The sequence below is a fragment of the Procambarus clarkii genome, chromosome 82, assembly GCF_040958095.1.
Source record: "Procambarus clarkii isolate CNS0578487 chromosome 82, FALCON_Pclarkii_2.0, whole genome shotgun sequence".
In the NCBI taxonomy this organism is placed as follows: Eukaryota; Metazoa; Arthropoda; class Malacostraca; order Decapoda; family Cambaridae; genus Procambarus; species Procambarus clarkii.
The window spans coordinates 2,095,170-2,116,015 of record NC_091231.1 but is presented as its reverse complement, the minus strand read 5'-3'; the positions used below and the strand labels follow the sequence as shown (position 1 = coordinate 2,116,015).

Here is a 20,846-nt window from a genome sequence, read left to right as displayed (position 1 = left end):
AAGAGAAAGCATAGCACATGCTACTCTTTCCAATTTCAGTATCACTAAAACACATGAATGATGAAACACTATCAGGGCATAGATGATTGTAATGCTCTTCAAATTGACCAAGATAAGTGGAGCCTCAAGTGGCAAAAGGAATTCAATATTGCCATGTTATGGAATGTAGAATCAGAGAAAATAGACCATGCACAAATTGTGTGGAAAGGAATTACAGAATAATAAAAAATGAGATCTAGGGGGTGGTTTGGATAGTGAGCCAGAGGAACACGCAAAAAACATTTAGAGAAGCATATGCATCGCTTTCCAACTTCTGACTTGCTTTTAATTCCAGTGGAACCTCTGTTTACGCACACTCCGGCAGCCGACCACCACACCCCCTCACGGCGCCAACGGGCTAGATAGGTAGGGGAGGTGAGGGTAGAGTGGTGGTGGTGAGAGTAGAGTGGGGGTGGTGAGGGAGGGAGATGTTTAGTTAATATGGTTCACTTGTTGTGTGGTCCACTTGTGTGTGATCTAACTTGTCCTTTGAGGGAATTATTAATTGTAACCTGTGATAGAATGGGAAACTTATCCACCACTCTGTAAACTCTGTCCCAACATCATAAGCTTGTGGACCACTTGTGTGGTCCACTTGTCCATTTGTGTGATCCAACTTGTCATATGAAGGAATTATTAATTGTAACCTTTTATAGAATGTGCATTAACACAGGAACTAACTTGAAACGCAATTACACAATGAACTTTATTTAATTTCAGTTATATAAAATATATCTTACCTGAATGTTACTTGAAATATTACAGACACTCCGGAAATACAGGTGCCCCGCATTTAACGACCTGGGTACAGCCTTATACAGTGGCACCTCGACATACGATTGCCCCTACTTATGATAATTTCGACCTGCCTCAGTTTACTACAGCTGCCCGCTTAGTGACGATCGCGCCTATAAGAAATTCCGCTTTTGTGGTGATTTTTTGCATTTTGAACATTAAAGTAATTATTATATAACACGCCATGAGTCCCAGGAAAGTCAGTGGTAAGGCTCAACATATGAAAACCCATGTAAGGATGACCATAGAGCAGAAACAAGAGTACAGAATGTCTCTTCCTCAACAATTAAGAAAATGTGTGCAGCATGGGAAGAATTGCAAACCTTTGCTGAAACGACTCGCCCAAATCAAGCTGCAGTAGGTCGTTGCCTTAACCTATTCAATGACACTGTGATGCATCATTACAGACAAATGTTAAAATGAAGGGAAAAACAAATGTTTCTTGACAAATTTGTAGTGAGACAGACAAGCACTGAACCACAACCAGGTCCTAGTGGTATTCAGGCAAAACGTAGGAGAGAGAGTACCCCAGAGAAAACATCACTGCCTGATGTGATAATGGAAGGGGAACTCCCCTTCCAAACAGGAACAACTCTCCTCCTCCCCCCTCATCACCATCTTCCATACACCATCAAGAGCCCTCCATAAAGGTAAGAGCCAGGATGAAGCCAGAGGAAACTCTGGTGGATGTCCGTAGCTTTGGTACTGTATTGTAGTTAGAAAAAAACATTGTATTCAGTATAAAATGTATTTGTATGTTAATATTTTGGAGGGTGGGGAACGGATTAATTCAATTTCCTTTAATTCTTATGGGAAAAATCGCTTCGACTTTCGACTTACGATCTGTCTCTGGGAACGGATTAGCATCGTAAGTCGAGGCCCCATTGTATAGGTCGTTAAATCGAGTGGATACTATACGAGGTCAATTTCCTTGTAAAATTTGTCTCTGAATACAAGGTTTGCCTCAGATTATAAGTTTGTTGATACATGTACGGGTCGACGAGTGCGTGGATTCTGCTGGGCAAGGGGCAAGGCACCCTCAGTTTACCAGTGTATCCCGCCTAGTAACGACCAAGCTTGAATTCTTTGTGAAGATTTTAATTGTTTTTCTGCTTTTTTGGTTTCTGAACAAAATGTTGTTCATTATATATTATGTCATGGGTCCCAAGAAAGTCAGTGGTAAAGTTCAGTCCAAGAAAATAGTTGCGAGTAGAGGCTAAGGAAGCTGATGTGAACCCCATGTAGCCACAGGAGTTTTGAATCATACGCTATACCTATAAGATCCCTGAGGCGCGTTGCGCAGTGCAGTGGTTAAGTATGTCACAAATAATATTTTTTTTAGTTTTCTGTGATCAGAGACTGCATTTTAACAATATAAGAAGATAACAGATAGTGACTATGTCAGTGTGGCTGGATTAAATAAATAATACATCCATACAGTAGAAAAGTGGGAAAATGATAAGTCCAGTTTGTCCTAGACAGTTATGCTGAATTAAGCAGAAAGAGAGAGGGGTAAGGTACAGCAAACAGGCTGATTATGGGAGGCGAGCCAGGAGAACAAAATGGGTCGAGAAGAAATGGAAGAGAAAATGACAATGAAAACAGGTTGCACCAGAATTAGGGAAGAAATTTTTTTTGAAGGGTGGAAAGTAGATAAGAGTCAATTCATCAATGATCCAAAGATTAAAGAATTTAATAATATACCAAGATGGAAAAATAAAGATTTGTACTAGAATCACTGATCTCATTGTCATGTTGAATAACATACATCTACAAGAAAGACTGCTACAAAAATATTACATATTGTATATAGAGTACTGTCCAGTGATTTCCAACCTTCAGGTGGAATGAGCAAGATCTAGTCCAATTCTGGTTTCTTGTTGCTCATTTTCATGGACTTGTAGTGGAGTTACACTTAAAATAATAATTGTTTTATATCATAAAACAATATCTTTGGTAAAATATGGTTAATAGTAAACATAGATGAGAGGGCAAGAGAACTAATAGTGAATAATATATAAGGAGCAAGGAGACTTGTGTGAAAAAAAAACAGATGTTGCTCAGACTATAATTATTGTACAGAAGTTAGCAAAAATATTTGATAACATTATTCATGCACTTGGAAAATGTTTTTCATATAAGACACTGGAATGTTTTATGCAAGGTTCTAAAAATTTATGCCACAGTAGAAACTTTGTAAAGAATACTCCACATGTAAAAGTAAAATGGGAAAAAGTGTTACACTTCAAAGTGTGAGATTCTGACAAAGCTGTGGGATATATATTGCATTATTAATTTATTGTATATATGAATGAAGTAGCAAGAAATATGAGTGGGAAAAATAGGAGCTATTTTCAAACAGGATGGTGCTAAGGCATCTGAGAGAGCCTTCAGTAGTGAAACATGAATGTGGAATAAAAAGTAGATCACGACCCCTCGGGTTGCAAAAATTTACAATTTCAGGAATGGTTTTGACACAGGTAGATGGTATACGATATAAGTAAAAATGCTTTCACGCAATTTATACCAAAAATTTTTATATGCCACGAGTTAAAAGTACTTAGCTGTATTTCTTGCAAAATTTATTTACCAACACAGAAAATTTGTACTCTCAGCATTATTAATTAGTCACAAGATTGATGGTAATACCAGAAGTACATTCAGTGAAAAAATTGTGGGTGTGGTTGAGAGTACAAGACAAGGAAAGCCGGGGAAGACAACACTGGCAAAATGTTAGACAATGCAATCACAAAAATTTGGCATTCTCAGTAAGAAAATGTGAATGCATGATGGTACAGGCTTCCTTCTCATGAATCTGCTACAATATTACACATTTATAAATTTGGGGGATTAAAACAGTTTAGGCCATAATTGTATTCCAATATTAATAAAAACGTTAGGTTATCCTTTTTTCTTACAAGAATGTCTTTAAGAAAAGGTGAAATGTACTGGGTATGTATTTAATGTATTAAATACTTAAACAAGTATACAAGCATGTATAGAAATGTATTTAATGAGTATCTGGGTACATTTCATAAATGTGGTACTCTATCATTATCTTTTATATAGAATCATAAAATATATTTTGCTAAAATAAAATAACTTACATCACCATCTACCTGAATTACATCTCACACCAAAATTAAAGTAGAGGGGTGAATACCCCTTCATCCTCTAATAAGTTGACAAAAGCCGCAACCCTCTTGCTTGAGTCTACGCCCTTCATCACTCGCATGGAGTCCAGAAGGCCCAACAACTTTTTCACTCCCACAAAGACTCTTCCATGGCAAATACGTTTCATTATTTCATCAATCTGAAAGAGTGACAAATCTATAATTCATAACTGCAGTATATACAAAAATGGGAAAAACGAATGGAAAGCACCTAAACTTATATTAACCCTCAAACTGCACACACCTGTTTTTTTTTTTAACCCTCTTTCCTTGTGCTCATAAAAAACTCGTTATATAATAGAACATTTATTTCTGATGTCAGGGGTGGGGGGGAGGGGAGGAACTCTAATCATTTTACTGTGGCTATAACGAGGTGAAGAAATGTTGAAAATGTTAAATTCCAAGAATTAATTTTCAAGTAAACTATTTGTAATAACTTTCTTCTTAATCACAAATGTCTTACTGGTCCATATTAGTCCTTGATACTTTGCATGGCAGCAATGGGTCTGTGTGTAAGCATCAATAAAACCAGCATTAAATATAATGAAATTCCATTTTCTGGATGAGATCCAGAGGCTCCCCAGAGCTATCCAGGCTGATATGGATATATTAAACTTTGGCATCAATGTGAATGGAGTTCTAGGACTACCTGGGAACCACGAGACAGAACCTGGGCCCCCTCAGAGACACGAGGAGGCACACATCACCTGTACCCGAATAGAATCATCAGAGGATTGGGTAAATTGAGTCACAAGTAAGCAGCAACATTCACAGGACTCAGGGATGAAAGTATCATCGACCCAACAGGCAGCGTGGCGGAGGCAAAAACAATGAGGGTCACCCCGAAACAAGGGGACCGAGCAACCCTCAAACTCGCACACAGCGCACGGGGACTCCGGGGTCACATCCATTGGACCCACGTGCCCCCTCGGGGATTCCCAGGGTCCTGAGCATTTATTTTAAGAGGACTCGCACTCGGGTAGTCCCAGGCAGGGTGCAGCTAACCGGCACCCAAAACTACCAAGCAAACCTCTATAGCTGAACCCCAGGGACATGTACACTCATGGGGACCTAGCAGGGGGCACCACCGAGGAGTACCGTGGAAGGGCAAACCCCAGTGGAATAATAGGACAGAACTCCCGACAAGGCAAAAACAAAACCCCGCAAGAGGACAGCGAACCCTAAGGAACTGAGCCGGCCGCTATGTCGGGAAAACTAAGCTGCGCAGCACCCTGTGCCCCTACCAGTACAAACTGCCTCTAACCTGCAGGTAACAAGGAAGAACAGAACACCCAAGAGCCCAACAGGCGGCCGAAAAACCGAACGGTAGAACGGACCAGCAAAGGCAGGTCCCTAGGAGCCTGTGGAAGGTGGCCCCAAGCTCCAAGGGCAGTACTTACAGGGCACCTAGGGAAGGCAGCCCTAGGTGCATGCAGCCTGAGTACTGAAGATAACTCCTGGCTCTCGCACCCCTAGAAAACAAATACCGCACACGAAGCACAGTGCTGTAAAGACACTGGAGCCAGAGCACACGACCTCCGTCTATAGCATCAGCCTCAAGAACTGAAGTGTGGGTAGCCAGTGTGAGGAGTCTGAGGCTCCCCCTTCCCCATCCCAGGGAGGGGGAAGCTGCACAGACAGCGGCACGGCGACACGTGACGTCATACTAGTTAGCTCAATTTCTGTTTGGTAGTTCTATCCACTAGTTCGGCTTTTGGTAGCACTTTTAACCAGATTAGGGGGTTTGTTTTGGGGCGCTTATCTTTCTGGGTTCCTGATCTGGTCGATGGCAGACATAGAATGCTTCCAACCACACGGAGGCTTCTATAGGCCATTGCTCCCCTTGCCTCTCTGAGGGGGCCAGGTTCTGGCCGTGGTCCCCGGTAGGCCTAAGAACTCCATACACATGATTGATGCCAGAGTCTGACATTAGCATATCAGCCTGGGATAGCTCCGGGGAGCCGACGGGGCTCCCCCAGAAAATGTAGTATAGCTCAGAAACAAACGATAGATGAAAAAAAAATACACATGGTCATAATGTATTCCACAAAGGGAATACTTATCAATAGTCAATTTAATCCAATATTCATCTAAAATTACAACACTAACAATGTGTTTAGGCATAAAACCGTCTCACAAAATGCAAAGAATGAACTTACTTCTTTATGAGATAATGCTTGTGACTCCTCTAGAACAAGCTTAATATCTTCTTGGTGTGCAATATAAGGAACTCTTATAACAGCAGTAAAGGCAGAAAGAAGACCCAATTCTTCTAAAACAGATCGTCGTTTAGTGGTACAGATGACTAGGAGTTTACGGCCTGGAGGTGGGGAAGAGGCTAGAAGGGAATACATAGCATCCAGGACAATTGATTGATAACGGGGACCAATAGGTGAATAACCCATTAAGTGTTCCAGATCGTTCATAAAGATGCAGCTTAGTTCTGAGCGGTAAGCATCGTCAAATATTCTATTAATCCGTAAGCACTTGGAGGATTCCATAAACCCAACCATCTCACGAGAATTGATAACCTTGATAAAAGGAAAATCGGAGTTCTTTGCCAGGTATGCTGCCAGTGCTGATGTTCCAGCTGTCGGGGCTCCTTCCAGCAGTAAACAAAGACGGCTGCTTGTTTCTGGAGAGCGCGCCTGCTTCACAAACATCATCCCCTTTTCAACCAGGTCTCTCGTGGGTCCCCAGTTAATAATTCCTCGCTCGATAAACTTGGAGAGTGCCTCATCACTTGTACCCAGTGATGGTTTTACATCATTTTCAAGGGAGTATATAAAGTCAGCTCGTGTTATCTTAAGTTTATCAATTGCATCAGGATCAACTTCGATTTTCTTTCCTAAGTGAATATACCGCTTCAATGCAGAAGATGAAGCAGCTTTCACAAGACCTTCAAGTTCAGCACCAGAAAAGTTTTTAGTAATAGCAGCAATTTCCTCCAAGTCAACATCACCTTCTAGTTTATCATTCTCCTTCATTTTTGCCGTTTTGATTTGGAGAATATCAAAACGACCTTGTTCATCTGGAAGTCCAATTTCTACCTGAATTTCTAGTCTGCCAGGTCTGAGCAAGGCATCATCCATCATATCCTTTCTGTTGGTCATGCCAATCACCAGAATATTATTGAGCTGATCTACACCATCAATCTTTGATAGCAATTGATTAACAACTGTGTCATTCACGCCAGTATTGCCAGCAACAGAGCCTCTTTGTCTACAAATAGCATCAATCTCATCAAAAATGATAATGTGCAAACCAGAGTTTGGCCCCATCCGTTTCTCTTCTTCCTCAGCATCAGCAAACAGCCGCCGAACATTGGCTTCCGACTCTCCCACATACTTGTCCAATATTTCTGGACCATTAACAATTTTTGGTTCTCGAGCGTTGAGCATTTTTCCTATTTGACGTGCCATCAGAGTCTTACCAGTTCCTGTAATAAAATAGATACAATGATAATAGTGAATTGTAATTTATCACCAGATAAATTATATTTATAAAAAACTGAAAATATTTACAAAATGTCAAAAATATCAAAATTTACAAATATCCCCCACATGATAAGCGAGCAAGCGAGTTGGCACATATGTGCGTAAGTGAACTTGTATGCATTTTTTTCCTTTTTAAATTCTAAGGATTCTATGAATTACTACAGCTCTATTTTTGTTTCAACATAACCCTCAGTCCAGGAAAACATCCATTGTTCATCCGTTCACAGCAATCCTCACCAAACCTACTTTCGAACTTCTTCCAAGATTTTTGGTCTATAATTTTACATTCACCTCCCAATTAAACTTAAGGCTCACACAGCAGTTTTCAATTACACCTTAAATAAATAAATAAAATTTTCACTTTTCAAGAATAAAGTTTTCAAGTTCTGGAAGATACTTCATTCACATCAAATCATAGATCTTGAACTGCTACCTAAAAGTCATCTGAAATTACTGCAAATGATCAACAAACATCTGTAAGATCATGACTGATACACAGCTTAGGATACCTTACCGGTGGTAACTCTTCTGGTGGTTGACTCTTCAGAGGTGACTCTTTAGAAGTTGACTCATCCTCTGAAGAGTCAACTATCACAACACATGTACCCCCCTATTAGACTATTTTACAGGAACTTCTTTTCGACAGCTCATAAAACGGAGGAAAGGGCCTTGAAAGGTATTGTTGATAGGAACGTTATCCCTACAGACAAAAATCAGAAAATACAATTGACGATTTACTATAAAACAAACAAAAAAAACGACCAACCTACTCATGAAAAACTCTCCAGACACAAAGCAGAATTCTGCTCAATTCGGATTAAGGGTTGTGTGTATATGTATGTATGTATATGTATATGTGTGTGTATATATATATATGTATAATATATATATGTATAATATATATATATATATATATATATATATATATATATATATATATATATATAATTTCATACAGAAAACTACTTATATTGTGTAGTTTGTAATTAACACAAAATGTTAACACACACCTGGTGGTCCAAATAGCAGAAGTCCCTTCACATGCTTGATACCAAGCTGCTCTGTGACTTCTGGTGGAAAAACTCTGGAAGCAAACGCTCTTCGTAAGATATGAACGAATTGTTCATCTAAACCACCAATACCCATTTTCTGGAAGTCCCAATCAGCAGAAAAGAGACTTGTATGGGCAGAACGGGTCTGAAACAAAAGAAACCAATGCATTTTATACTTACAACAGTAGCAGCAAACTACAACTATATATTTTTCTGCTCAAACAAAATGTTGTCCTTCTGAATGCTGTTTACAATGGAGGAAAATACAGATTTGCTTCAGTTCCATAGTAATATTCTCGTAAAATTTCCAGTCAATCAGGGCAACTGGTCTTTTAGGACTAACAACTTGACAGCCAAATCTTTTTCAGGACAGTATATATTTTCTTACAAGATTTTAACAGTTTCGCGTTCCCGGCGTGTGCCAGGGCATTTCTCGTCAGCACGCGACTAGACTAAAATGTGTATACGCGTTTCAGTTTTCTCACCTCAATTCTCACGCTACGTCGTTCCTTTTGGTATCAATGTGTTCGCAATAGAATTCCCTACAGGGGTATATGCATATAAGGCCCAAAAGCCCAGAGCGAACCCCCCTCCCCCCCACAGCAAAGGTGAAAGTCGGCCGAATGTTACCCATGAGCGTGCAAAAGCAGTAAAATGTGTGTATTCGTTTCAGTTTTCTCACCTTAATTCTCATGCTATGTCATTCCTTTTGGTATCAACATGTTTGCAATAAAATTCCCTATGGAGGTATATGCATATAAGGTCCAAAAACCCGGCGTGACTCCCCCACGGATGCATAATTTGTCCCAGTTGCATGAAAGTGTTAACCTAGGGGGATTAATAGATATTGTATGTTTAATTTAATGAAGATACAATATTTTTTTTTACATTTTAACCAAAACTAAAGCACCAACCTATTAATATTATTAACACACTCGACATGGGGAACTCGCTGTTGATCGCCTGGGACAATATGGTTATCATCTTTAGATAATTATAATTATTGTTGCCAGATTTGTATACAATTGGTGTTAATATAGTTATAACAACTTATATATGGATGTTTACCAAGACCCATTAAAAAAGTCTGCTATCCTTTTATAATTACCTTCTATGCAATGAGGTCATCATGTACTAGTAGCCTGCTGTTATCAAATAATGATTTAGTTTTTCCCAATAGTGTTTGTGAATATAATATAATATACATACATACATACATGTACAAACGTTATATATAAGTATCTACATGTTCTGTCTGTTCACCATAACTGTTCATCTAAGCTGGTATAGTGCCCAAACAACATAGTGGCCACCCCTACCCAGCATGATAAATCATGCAGATGTTGCCACCTCCCTCACCAAAATGGCTTCTTCCCCACACTCCTTTTGCTGTTATTACACTATATATACACATTATATATATAAGTATCTACATTTGTGTTCACCATAACGAACCACTAAGTTGGTATGCTGAGTGGCAGTGGCAGCCAGTTGCAGCCTGCCACTGGCTGTCACTCCCTCCCTGCCTCACCTGACTCGCCAGCCTTCTCCTCCTACCATACTGTTTTGTTTTTATTCATACAGACTATGTATTTTACATAGTCTTTACTTTTATTCATATACAGACATTATATATAAGTATCTGCATATTTTGTTCACCATAGCGAACAACTAAGCTGGTATAGTGAGTCCAGACAGTAAAGGGTGGTCACACAGAGTCAGTGGACAACACTACCTCCCTCCCCACCAAGATTACTCCTCCCACTACAGAACTAATTATCACAACAATCCTGCTATTGTCAGAATCCTGGTCATTTTTATCAGTCAGGGGTCTTCTGTAATACTACCATTGCTATATAATAGCATGTACAGTACATATATATAATGGCATTTTTAGGCGATGCTGTGGTCACAAGCTGAACAGCAGTGCTGTGAGCTCATGCTCTGTGCATCAGCCTTGGTGACTCACTCAGTATTGAGGACCTCACACCCGGGAATATGGACCATGATTTTTTTTTTAAAGATGGCGTCTATTTACAAGAGCCCTGATGAAGGCGAGGTGAACCCCGTGTATCCACGGGCCGTTTAAATCTTGCGTAATACTCCAACATGTCATCTTATGAATATGACGTGTTGCGCAGTTTAATTGTTAAGCTTATCGGGGGTCTCCCTAGGCTACCTTCACGACGATGAAACCCATAACAGTTGCCTAACTCCTGAATAACCACTAGTATTTACTGACAAGTGAACAGATGCATCAGGTGAAAGAAAATGGGCCCCCAACTGTCTCTGCCTGGGAATTGAACCCAGGATCATCAGTTGTGATTACTGTGATTACTGTGATTACAAATTAACAGGGAGCAAATGAAGGGCCTTAACTCAGATAAAGATGTATCTTTAAAATGTCATGCATTTCCTTCATTTCATAAGATTTTTTAAGTAATGTAGCATCCATTATAATCATTGACAGATAAGGAAGGTAGGTCAACAAAAGGGCCTTAAACATTCACATCACTTTTACATTGACAGCTGGCAGTAATGTGATCAATAATTACATTAAAAAAAACTTCACTATAAAGCTGTACTGTCCCATATGATGAGTAGAGGAATTGGCATTTAATTTCTGTTTTATTTTTAAGCTCTAAAGAAAATAGAGCATATTTTTTACAAATAAATAAACTTAAATATTTCATACCTTTGCTTTTCCAGTAAGTATCAAGGATGAGCCTTCACTTTTCTCAAAAATAATAGATGCATTTGGCTGGAGAACTCCAAAGTTAATTTTGCGAGGCACTTTTTTCTTGCCAGATGCAACAGCTTCTAGATCAGCAGCTGTAGAAGCAAGTTCTGGTTAATACGTAAATAAAAGAGAGGCAACATATGCTTATCTCATACTGTACACATTAATATACATAACAGTTAGCAACATAAAAAATAAACAACACAAATATAATATAACTTTAACCCGACAAATTTCTTTAGTGTCATTTAATGCATCTACGTTACTTATAGAGAACAATGTTTTATTTTTTAAGACTAAATTTCAATGGGATAACCATTCTCAAAACAATAATAACTGCAGAATGATGCAGATACACATAAATCCACACTGTACATAACGCACCTAAAATGCAAATATATTTTACTGGAACACTTCGTAAGTCATCAAGAAATACTAAAAATACAATAATACAACTAGATATGCTTCAGTCACACAAGGGCAATGAAGAAATGGTTTGTAGATGTAGTGCTCTATAGAATATGAACAAAAACACTCACTCATTCTGGTCAAAGACTGTTGAGTCTTGCCAGCAATTGAATGGGTAACCATGCAGAGCCTACATAATAAAACTAGGACAGTAAAACCTGGGAAAAAAATGTGTTGAATGTAATGAAATGTCATTTTCTGGGTGAGTCCTGGAGGCTCCTGGAGCTATACCAGGATGGTATGTACATATTAGACTGTGGCATCAGTCAATTCGATTGGAGCCCTAGCCAACTGGGGACCATGAGGAGCAATGGCCTATAGAAACCCCCCATGTGGTTGTAAGTATTCTGTCTACCATCTACTGGGTTAGGCACCCAGAAAGGTAGGCATCCCAAAACAGACTCCACCTGGATAAAATTGCTACCAAAAACCGAACTATCAAGCAGAACATCTGAAAATCGTCTGAAAATAAGCACTCAAGCATGACGTCACGCCTGGCCTCGGGCCGGGCTTGGGGAGTAGAAGAACTCCCAGAATCCCATCAAGCAGGTAGCAAGCAGGTCACATCCACCACTGTGCAGTTGTCTGCACAGCTGCCCCTCCCTAAGAAGGGGAAGGGAAAGCCCCAGACCCCTCACGCCGGCTATCCAACCCAAGTTCAAAGGCTGAACATCAAAATGCGAAAATCGCCGACCGGAGTGAGGGAGGGTTACTGAGGAGCCTCTGGGACTCGCCCAGATAATGACATTTCATCGTATGGAAGATAATGATGAGGGGGGAGGAAGAGAGTTGTTACTGTTTGGAAGGGGAGTCCCCTTCCATTATCACATCAGGCAGTGTTGTTTTCTCTGGGGTACTCTCTCTCCTACGTTTTGCCTGAATACTACTAGGACCTGGTTGTGGTTCAGTGCTTGTTTGTCTCACTACAAATTTGTCAAGAGACATTTGTTTTTCCCTTCGTTTTAACATTTGTCTGTAATGTTGCATCACTTTAGCACCCATAATGTCCTTTTTCTTAGCCAGTATGGAGGATATCGTTGACTGAGATTTGTTGTACTGCCTAGCCAGTTCAACAACCTGCACACCATCTTCATATTTATGAATGATCATGTTTCTGCTCTATGGTCATTCTTACATGGGATCTCATATGTTGAGCCTTACCACTGACTTTCCTGGGACTCATGGTGTGATATATAATAATTACTTTAATGTTCAAAATGCAAAAAATCACCACAAACGCAGAATTTCTTATAGGCGCGATCGTCACTAAGCGGGCAGCTGTAGTAAACTAAGGCAGGTCGAACCGCGTGACCGGGAACCACGCACTTGGTCGACCTGAACGTGTACCAACAAATATCAGAAGTCGACGACACCATCGGATGTCGTGTCGCATTTTTCGATGAAATTTACATCGTAACTCGAAATTATCGTAAGTAGGGGCAATCGTAGGTCGAGGTGCCACTGTACTGTTCAAATACCCTCCAGCATGTCTAGCTTGAATTCTAATCCAGAATCCTTACCCATCACCAAACTCTTCATGGCTTTTGTTGTCTGCATGTCGTGACTCCCAGTACAGAATTTTGTATGTAGCTTCATCTTTACTTAAAATACTGCCTAGATACCTGAAACAATATTGACCCTTTCCACAGTCACTTGTCTCCAATCACACAGTTGAAGGGCCTCGCTTCAAAACTGACCCTTCTTACTTTGTTGAATTTACCTTCAAATTTGTTCTTAATGTATTCCAGAAAATTTATAATAAACAAGTTCTTGTCACAAAAATATTCCAATTTAATACTTACAATATATTTACCATTCCTTTAACTTATGTGATAAGCTAATTCTTACCTTCAATTTCCTTGACATTTAGAGACAGTGCTTTCTTGTCCTGAAACTTAAATGCCACCAGCTGGCCAACTGCAAAGCCATGTTTAGGAAACTGTTCCATGAATCCCATTGCCATTTGATCAGTATTGTAAGGCTCACTGCCAGTAATCTTCTTTTGTAAGAAATCCGCTTCCAGCACCATTGTGCCAATAAGCTGTGTTCGTGGATCGTGCATAAATGGTTCTGCACGAATCTGTTTACATAATGAGAAGAAGAAGCTGGTTTAGTTTCATGAACATCAAAATATCATTTATCAAAGGTACTGTATATCAAGAAATTAAAGTACTGTACTGAATAAATATTTTCAGTTGAATGAATTGTCATGCCGCAAAACTCTTAACCTTTCCAATGCCTTGATCATAAAAAATCATTTCAAATTTTTGTGTATATCATGCACTGAACAGTTAGGAATCATCTAATTTTTCTGGTATCAATTTCCTGTGAAATCGCACCATTTCATATCAGTAAGAAGCAAAAGCAAATCATTAAGATTGCTTCATCTATGAAGCATTCGTGCCTTTTAACCCTTTGACTGCAAAATTCTTGCTCAACAAAAACCAACATTGAATGTAGTGAAACATCATTTTCTGGGTGAGCCCGGAGGCTCCCTGGAGCTATCTCCTGGGTCTTTGGGTCATTGAAACTGTATGTACAGTTTCACACACTATTTACATAGTAACACACTGTATTACACACTCAGTACTTCGGAAGCGAGTAATAATCAACGAAGTAATTCATGGTACACATCACGACTTCGCTCTCGTTGCACCAGGTACAGATAGATTTTCCACTTCCTGTTTCTTCGTTCTGTGTGCTTGCAAATAACGCACTCACGTACACCCTTGGCATTAGTACCTGTAGGTGGTATGAAGCCAAGATTGTAAAACGTAAGCTAGTCTTGAAAAGATTACAGGAAAAGGTCAATTTATAAGGTAGTCGTGAAAAGATCGCTTTGTAAGGTTCAACACAGGAAGAGATTCAGACAGCCTCAAAGAGTGTCCGTCAGTCAAGAAGAGATTCAGCAAGCCTCAAAGAGTGTCCGTCAGTCAAGAAGAGATTCAGCTATTCTTAAAAATATCTATGGAAAACACCACCATGGAAGCCGCTAACACTGTTCATCTATGGTGCTTGTATCAGATGCATCATCACTGAACACAGAAAACAATTCATTTATGTATCATCTAAATAAATTGGAGATAACTTAAGTGGGCAAGGGTGGCGCTCAGAGCTACAACTGGATATGCTCGCTGTATCGTCCTTGTAGGTGCTGTATCACTTGCATCCGACCTTTGTGTTAGGTCCCTATTGCGCCTAGCTTCACCAATACTATGACCCTTATGTTCTTCAAACCATAAGGTTTGAATTTCACCGACAGAGCTCGATCTTTCAACACCTCGTCGGACAGGTGTTTGGGAGCCAGAGGCACGTGCGCACCCATGGTTACTCACTCAGTACTAACCCAGCCAGCAGCCCTAGGGCATTCTGGGAATTTTTTCCAAGATGGCTGCCTCTCACTCTCTCACTGGAGGTCCTAAGAGTCCATTTTGTACACAACCAACCTCGCACACATTTAGAATGGTTATGAAAAAATCAAAAAGAGTTTTCTCGGTTGGCGCAGTTTCCCACCGACCGAGAATACTTGGTTGGCGCAGTGAAGTGGTAATGCCTGGAATGAGTTCTGGGAGTTATTCTATTTCCCAAGCCCAGCCTGGGACAAGGGTTGACTTGTGACAACTTGGTCCAACAGGATGTTGCTTGCAGCAGCCCCACAAGCCCACATATCCACTACAACCTGGTTGGTTGAAAGCTTCTTGCAGGAACATGTCAAATTTTTACTTGAACACATTCACTTTTGCACCAGCAATATTTCTTATGCATGCTTGGGAACATTGAATAGCCGAGGATCTCTGATGTTTACACAGTGTCGACACAGTGTTCACACTGTGTAAACACAGTGTGGCCACACTGTGATAAATGTGACCAAGGACACAGTGTGGCCACACTATGATAAATGTGACCAAGGACACAGTGTGGCCATGGTCACATTTATCAAATGCCTTTGCAAATTCTATGTATACAACATCTGAATTTTGCTTTCTTCTAATGCTTATGTGATTTTGTCGTAGTGGTTGAGTAATTACAAAATGCAGGATTTTTCTGCTTTCACGCCATCTTCATCTGGATTGTGAAGTTCCTTATTTTCCATTAAACTGGAGATTTGAATCCTAATTACTCTTTAAAAACTTTAACTGTGTGTGATGTTAGTAAGACTGGTCTATAGTTTTTAGCCAATGCTTTGCTACCTCCCTTGTATAGTGGAAATATATGTGCTGATTATGTGCTTCTGGTATCTTGCCTATATTTTTCTCCATATTTCACAGTGCTCATGCTACTGGTACTTTACATTTCTTTATAAATATGGAGTTTCAGGAATCAGGACCTGGGGCTGAGTGCATGGGCATGTCAATTCCTATTTCAAAGTCAGCTGTGCTTGTGTTAATATCAGTCATATTATCAAAGGTTTGGATAGTGTTCATAAAGAAGTCGTCCATTGCTTCAACTTAAATATTGCTTATTTCGGTGCTAAACAGTCTCGTACTGTTCTTTTAGGATTTCACTAATTTCTGTCATCCTCTTTGCATGACCCTTCACTTGGAAGCTCACAGAACTATAGACATTGGCAAGGTATTAGCCTCTGAGCAAGAGGGCTCATTAGAGAGAATTTCATAATCCACCATGATAACCACTTGTTATGACACACAGGAGACCAAGCTCATGTTACATCATCTTCACACAGTTACTGTTGTGGCGTGCATCCTGGAAAAGGTCAGTAGTTGGCCTGGCGACCCCTGATAACCTTAACAGGCTCCCTGTTCTCAACATTGCCAACCATAGGAGGAGCCAAAACCTAAATAAAAAAACATATAAATACTACAGTGCAAAATATATATCATTATCATCTACCCAAAGGTAGAATTTACTTAAAGACATTCTAAGGGAAGCCATAGAAAATACTAATGAATTCTGGGCTATGATCAGTCACACATGGTAACAGATTATGTCCAGTTATACACACATTACAAGAGTAATGGCTCAGATGAACATAGTTTTGGCCTCAAGCTATAGAATCATATGGATTTTCTGAAACAAAAGAAAACGTGTATAAAAATTATTCTTGAAAATGGAATTACATACTGCTGTGCCAAATACTGAACTTTGATGTTAAAAGTCAGTAATGGGCAACACTACAAAACACACATTTTTTTAAAGCAAAGAATTTTATACAGGAAAGTTAGAGTAGGCATAAAGGATAAAAAAATAAAATTCTTACCTCTTGATCCAAAGACAGCATTGCCTGCTTCCGGTGAATGGCATTAAAGCCCATGTGACCTGGCTTGACCACCCGATCATGTTTGAGTGTATATATATACTGTTTGCCCTGGTCAGCTGTAACTCGTGCATATCTGAATGAGTCAAGACAAAAATTACATTCTATAAATAATAATCAATACCCTACCTATATATTAAAAGAAAAAATTCAATGGGAGAGTTTGACATGTCTACTCTGTTGACATGTTTGCCCATCTTGTATGTCTTGGTAACTACTGACCATGTACCTATCATTACAGTTATTTGTTAACTTCAGGACCTGTCAAAAATGCTATGCGTGTTAGTGCCTCTGCAAGAATATACTGTACCACTTTATCACCAATGCATGTGCTGTACTTTTACAACCAACTGCACCTTCTTGTATATATAAATAAATAAAATAAACTGCACAAGCGCTTACAGCCCATCTCTTGGAGAACAACATGGTGGCAAATCTAGCAGAATTTTATACAGATTGGAACACTGTGGGTTAAATATAAAATGAAAACCACTAGATCCTTGGATCATAATGATCAGAGACTAGGTTGTATTGAGGTATTGGTTAAACATGTGAAGAAATTATATTTCAGTATAAGAGAGGTTTGTTAGAATTATGATATAAAATGGACCTCACTGAGTAGATGTCATAAATAAAATATTGAACAGAACACTTATTTCATATTAAGAGTCATATTTAATATTTCATATTATACTCACACTTTGTATAAAAATGGGATTCATCCACACCTACATTATACTGTATTTCATATGAGTAAGTTACCTGTTTTGACTTACTTAATATGAAGAGGGAAGTCATTTTCATTAACAATGACACAGTTGGTGTAGGACAATTCCTCGTTTGGGCATTTGGCAACCCTCATCATCTGTAATTAGCAATCACTTGGCTCATTCTCATTACACCCTATTTGAAGCAATAAAAATGTGGATTACACATTCTGTATCCTCAAATGTCAAAAAATAAATATTGAACACAATGAAATGCCCTCTTCTGGAGGACCCCCAGTAACTTCATGAACTTAGCTCTGATATCACCAAGGCTTAGCCGAATACTCCCAGCCTCTGAGACATTTACATAACCTACAGGGAGCCAGGACCAGTATATGGTTCACTCTGAGGCAACAGGAGCTGATCAGAGATCAGCCACAAAACTGGAGAAACTAGCAGAAAGCATAGGATCAGCAAAAATAAGTGACTGCTTCAAAACAACCTTAGGAAAATGAGACAAACTATCATTGCCACTAGGTAAAACCCTGGCTGTAATGCCCACGACTGCCACTAGATGGAAACCTAGGTTACCAAAGATCTAAGTTGGACTATTTCCTTACTTTGGAGCTCTCCATTTATCCCAATCCCCACTGGGATTGTAATTTTCCAATTAAACAGTACAAACACTCTGTTTGCTTTAAAGATAGAGGTAGTACATATAATACCTAAATCCACTAGTACACATAGCGTTTCGGGCAGGAAATGAAATGAAATGAAAAAATAAAATGAAAAACAGTTAACACACGACTCACAACTGATGACGTCCGAACTCATCTGGAACAAGTGCTTCGTTGACGACTTTTGTTTGAACCACAACGCTGTAAATGCTTCACCCACGTACTACAAATTCAAGTAATCGCCAACAAAACAAATACGTAACCTAACCTAACCAGTGCCTAAATATGCACAATATGATAATATAAAATAGTATTAATATATATTTGAGAAAATTTATGTTTTGAATGAACGGCATGTTAAAATTGATGAACGCATCTTTGGGGTTGATCGCTGGATGGAATGGACTTGGTCTGAGGATGGGTTGACCCAAGATATATATCTTCACCAGTGTAATCACCTCTCAATTTACATTGTAGTTATATGTTAAACTAAAATTTTGCTACAATGTACCTATTCATCTTGCCTGATATTTTAAGATTAAGCACTTGCCCGAAACTCTATGCGTGTTAATGGCTTCGCAAGAATGTAAAAATACCAATATTAAGGAATCTCACGAACCCATTGTACCTTTTTGTAAACTAAATAAATAAATAAATACATAAAATAAATAAAACGCTTTGCGTAATAGTGGCTTTAGGCATTGTATGTACTAGCTCTATCTATAAAGCCAACTAACTTTGTAAAATCTCTTTATGTATGTACCTTTACCTAAATAAAAATTATTATTATTATTATTATTATTATTATTATAAAATCCATTGGTGAACTGTCTTGGGTACGAACTGACTTCTATTCAATTTATTTTTCCCCATTAATCAGGTGTGTATGGGGTGATCTCACAGGACAGTGCATAATAAACCTTCCTTCTCTGATTTCCTGTTGAAGGGGGGGGGGGACCATCGACAAGCCTTCGGCTTCCTGTCCTCGTCGATGCCACTAGATTTAGTGGCCCTCAGGTGAATCAGGTAAATTAAACTGTATGCAAATAGTTAATAGTTTTCAAGTTTCGTCCCTGCAGCAATGGGGTTCAAGTCACTTACTACCACACACAGGTCGCTAATGGGATATAAAACCTATCTAGCCTCAAACAACCCAAACTATCCAAGTATACGGTTTTAACAACTAGATAAACAAGCTTCGTTGAAACACCTGTTGAAGATGTGACAGTACCTTATTTGGTGGTAAAGGTAAGGTGGGAGATGGTAATGGTTGGATGTGTGTGTGACAAGAGCCCAGATGGTGTGGTGTACCAGCCTGCAGGAGCACTACGCCCTCCTCGCTCACTCCTGAAGCAGTAGTAGCAGCAGTCTGCACTAAGCTGCCTCCCTCACCAACTTCCTCCTCCCCCTCTGATAATGAGTGCTCTTTCCCTCTCGTACACCCACTCGCCAAACACCACATTTATTAACTAACATAATAATTTCAGGTGATATTATCTATAATAAAATAAAATGTTACAATTGTTGACTATCGCGAGGTGGTGTAGGTGCAGGAGTGATCTTCACGGCCGCCACGTCAATACTCTACTACACTTGCTTGCAATTTTGCAGCTTGCTTATCAAGATTGTAACTTGCTTAGCTAAATGAATTGTGGGGTTCAGTCCCTCAGCCCATTATGTGCCTCTGTAACCCTTTCCACTACCACCCACAAGATGGGTATGGGGTCCATAATAAATGATTTTTTTTTTATACAAGAGTTGTTACATTCCTGTACAGTTATTCGAACCCCAGTTGGAAACAGACCCACTATACGATGGGTTAACCCAAGTATCGCGCTTCCAAAAGGGTCGCCCAAGTTGGAAAAGACGAACGCTGAAAGAATATTGTTGAAAACATCTTGATTACTGATTAAACCAAAATTATTTATTAGTCAGAAGAAAGACAGAAACGCGATCTATATGTAAAACCTCTACCAGACAAATATTTTAAGTAAAACCGAAGATATTTGTAGTTGTATAAAAGTGGCAGTTTTCATCGCTCGTCAAACTCGAAAACCGCAGCATTCATCTCAGAACCATGCCTATTTCACGCAGATTCCTTAATAAACGTAAGAGTTTTATATGTCACAAGAAAGACAGATATATAAGCTTCGTTCTAAATACCTTACCATGGGCATATTTAAATTTAAAGCGAAGATACGTGTACTTTTATAATAGCCGAGCTCCGACTCCGGACAGATCGATCGACGGAGCAACTCTCTCTCAGAACAATGCTTATTTCACGTAAATTTGTAAATAATCGTAAATTTTTTATATGCCTTAAGAAAGATAGGAATATAATGCTCATTTTAAACACTTTATCATAGACATAATTAAAGTTCTAATGAAGATTCATGTATTTTAATAATCGCCGAGCTCCGACC

The 20,846-nt window shown here is 39.2% G+C and overlaps 1 protein-coding gene across 5 annotated transcripts; it reads right to left on the bottom strand.

The window, feature by feature from the left end:
* Positions 1-2,888: 2,888 nt before the first annotated feature.
* On the bottom strand, positions 2,889-20,615 carry LOC123764292 (vesicle-fusing ATPase 1). Of its 5 annotated transcripts, none has more exons than XM_069315788.1 (8): positions 20,592-20,615; positions 17,816-17,904; positions 16,983-17,115; positions 13,613-13,844; positions 11,252-11,388; positions 8,515-8,701; positions 6,167-7,446; positions 2,889-4,147 (listed from the first exon to the last, which is right to left on the bottom strand). In XM_069315788.1, exons 1-8 carry the CDS (start codon positions 20,598-20,600, stop codon positions 3,977-3,979), a joined length of 2,238 nt encoding a protein of 745 aa, XP_069171889.1. In that variant the 5' UTR covers positions 20,601-20,615; the 3' UTR covers positions 2,889-3,976. The 5 variants fall into 5 exon arrangements, with proteins under 5 accessions (XP_069171889.1, XP_045607834.2, XP_069171888.1 ...); XM_045751878.2 differs by lacking the exon at positions 20,592-20,615 and adding an exon at positions 19,655-20,212; XM_069315787.1 differs by lacking the exon at positions 20,592-20,615 and adding an exon at positions 19,943-20,148 and having other exon boundaries at positions 17,816-17,942.
* Between the last annotated feature and the right edge of the window lie 231 nt (positions 20,616-20,846).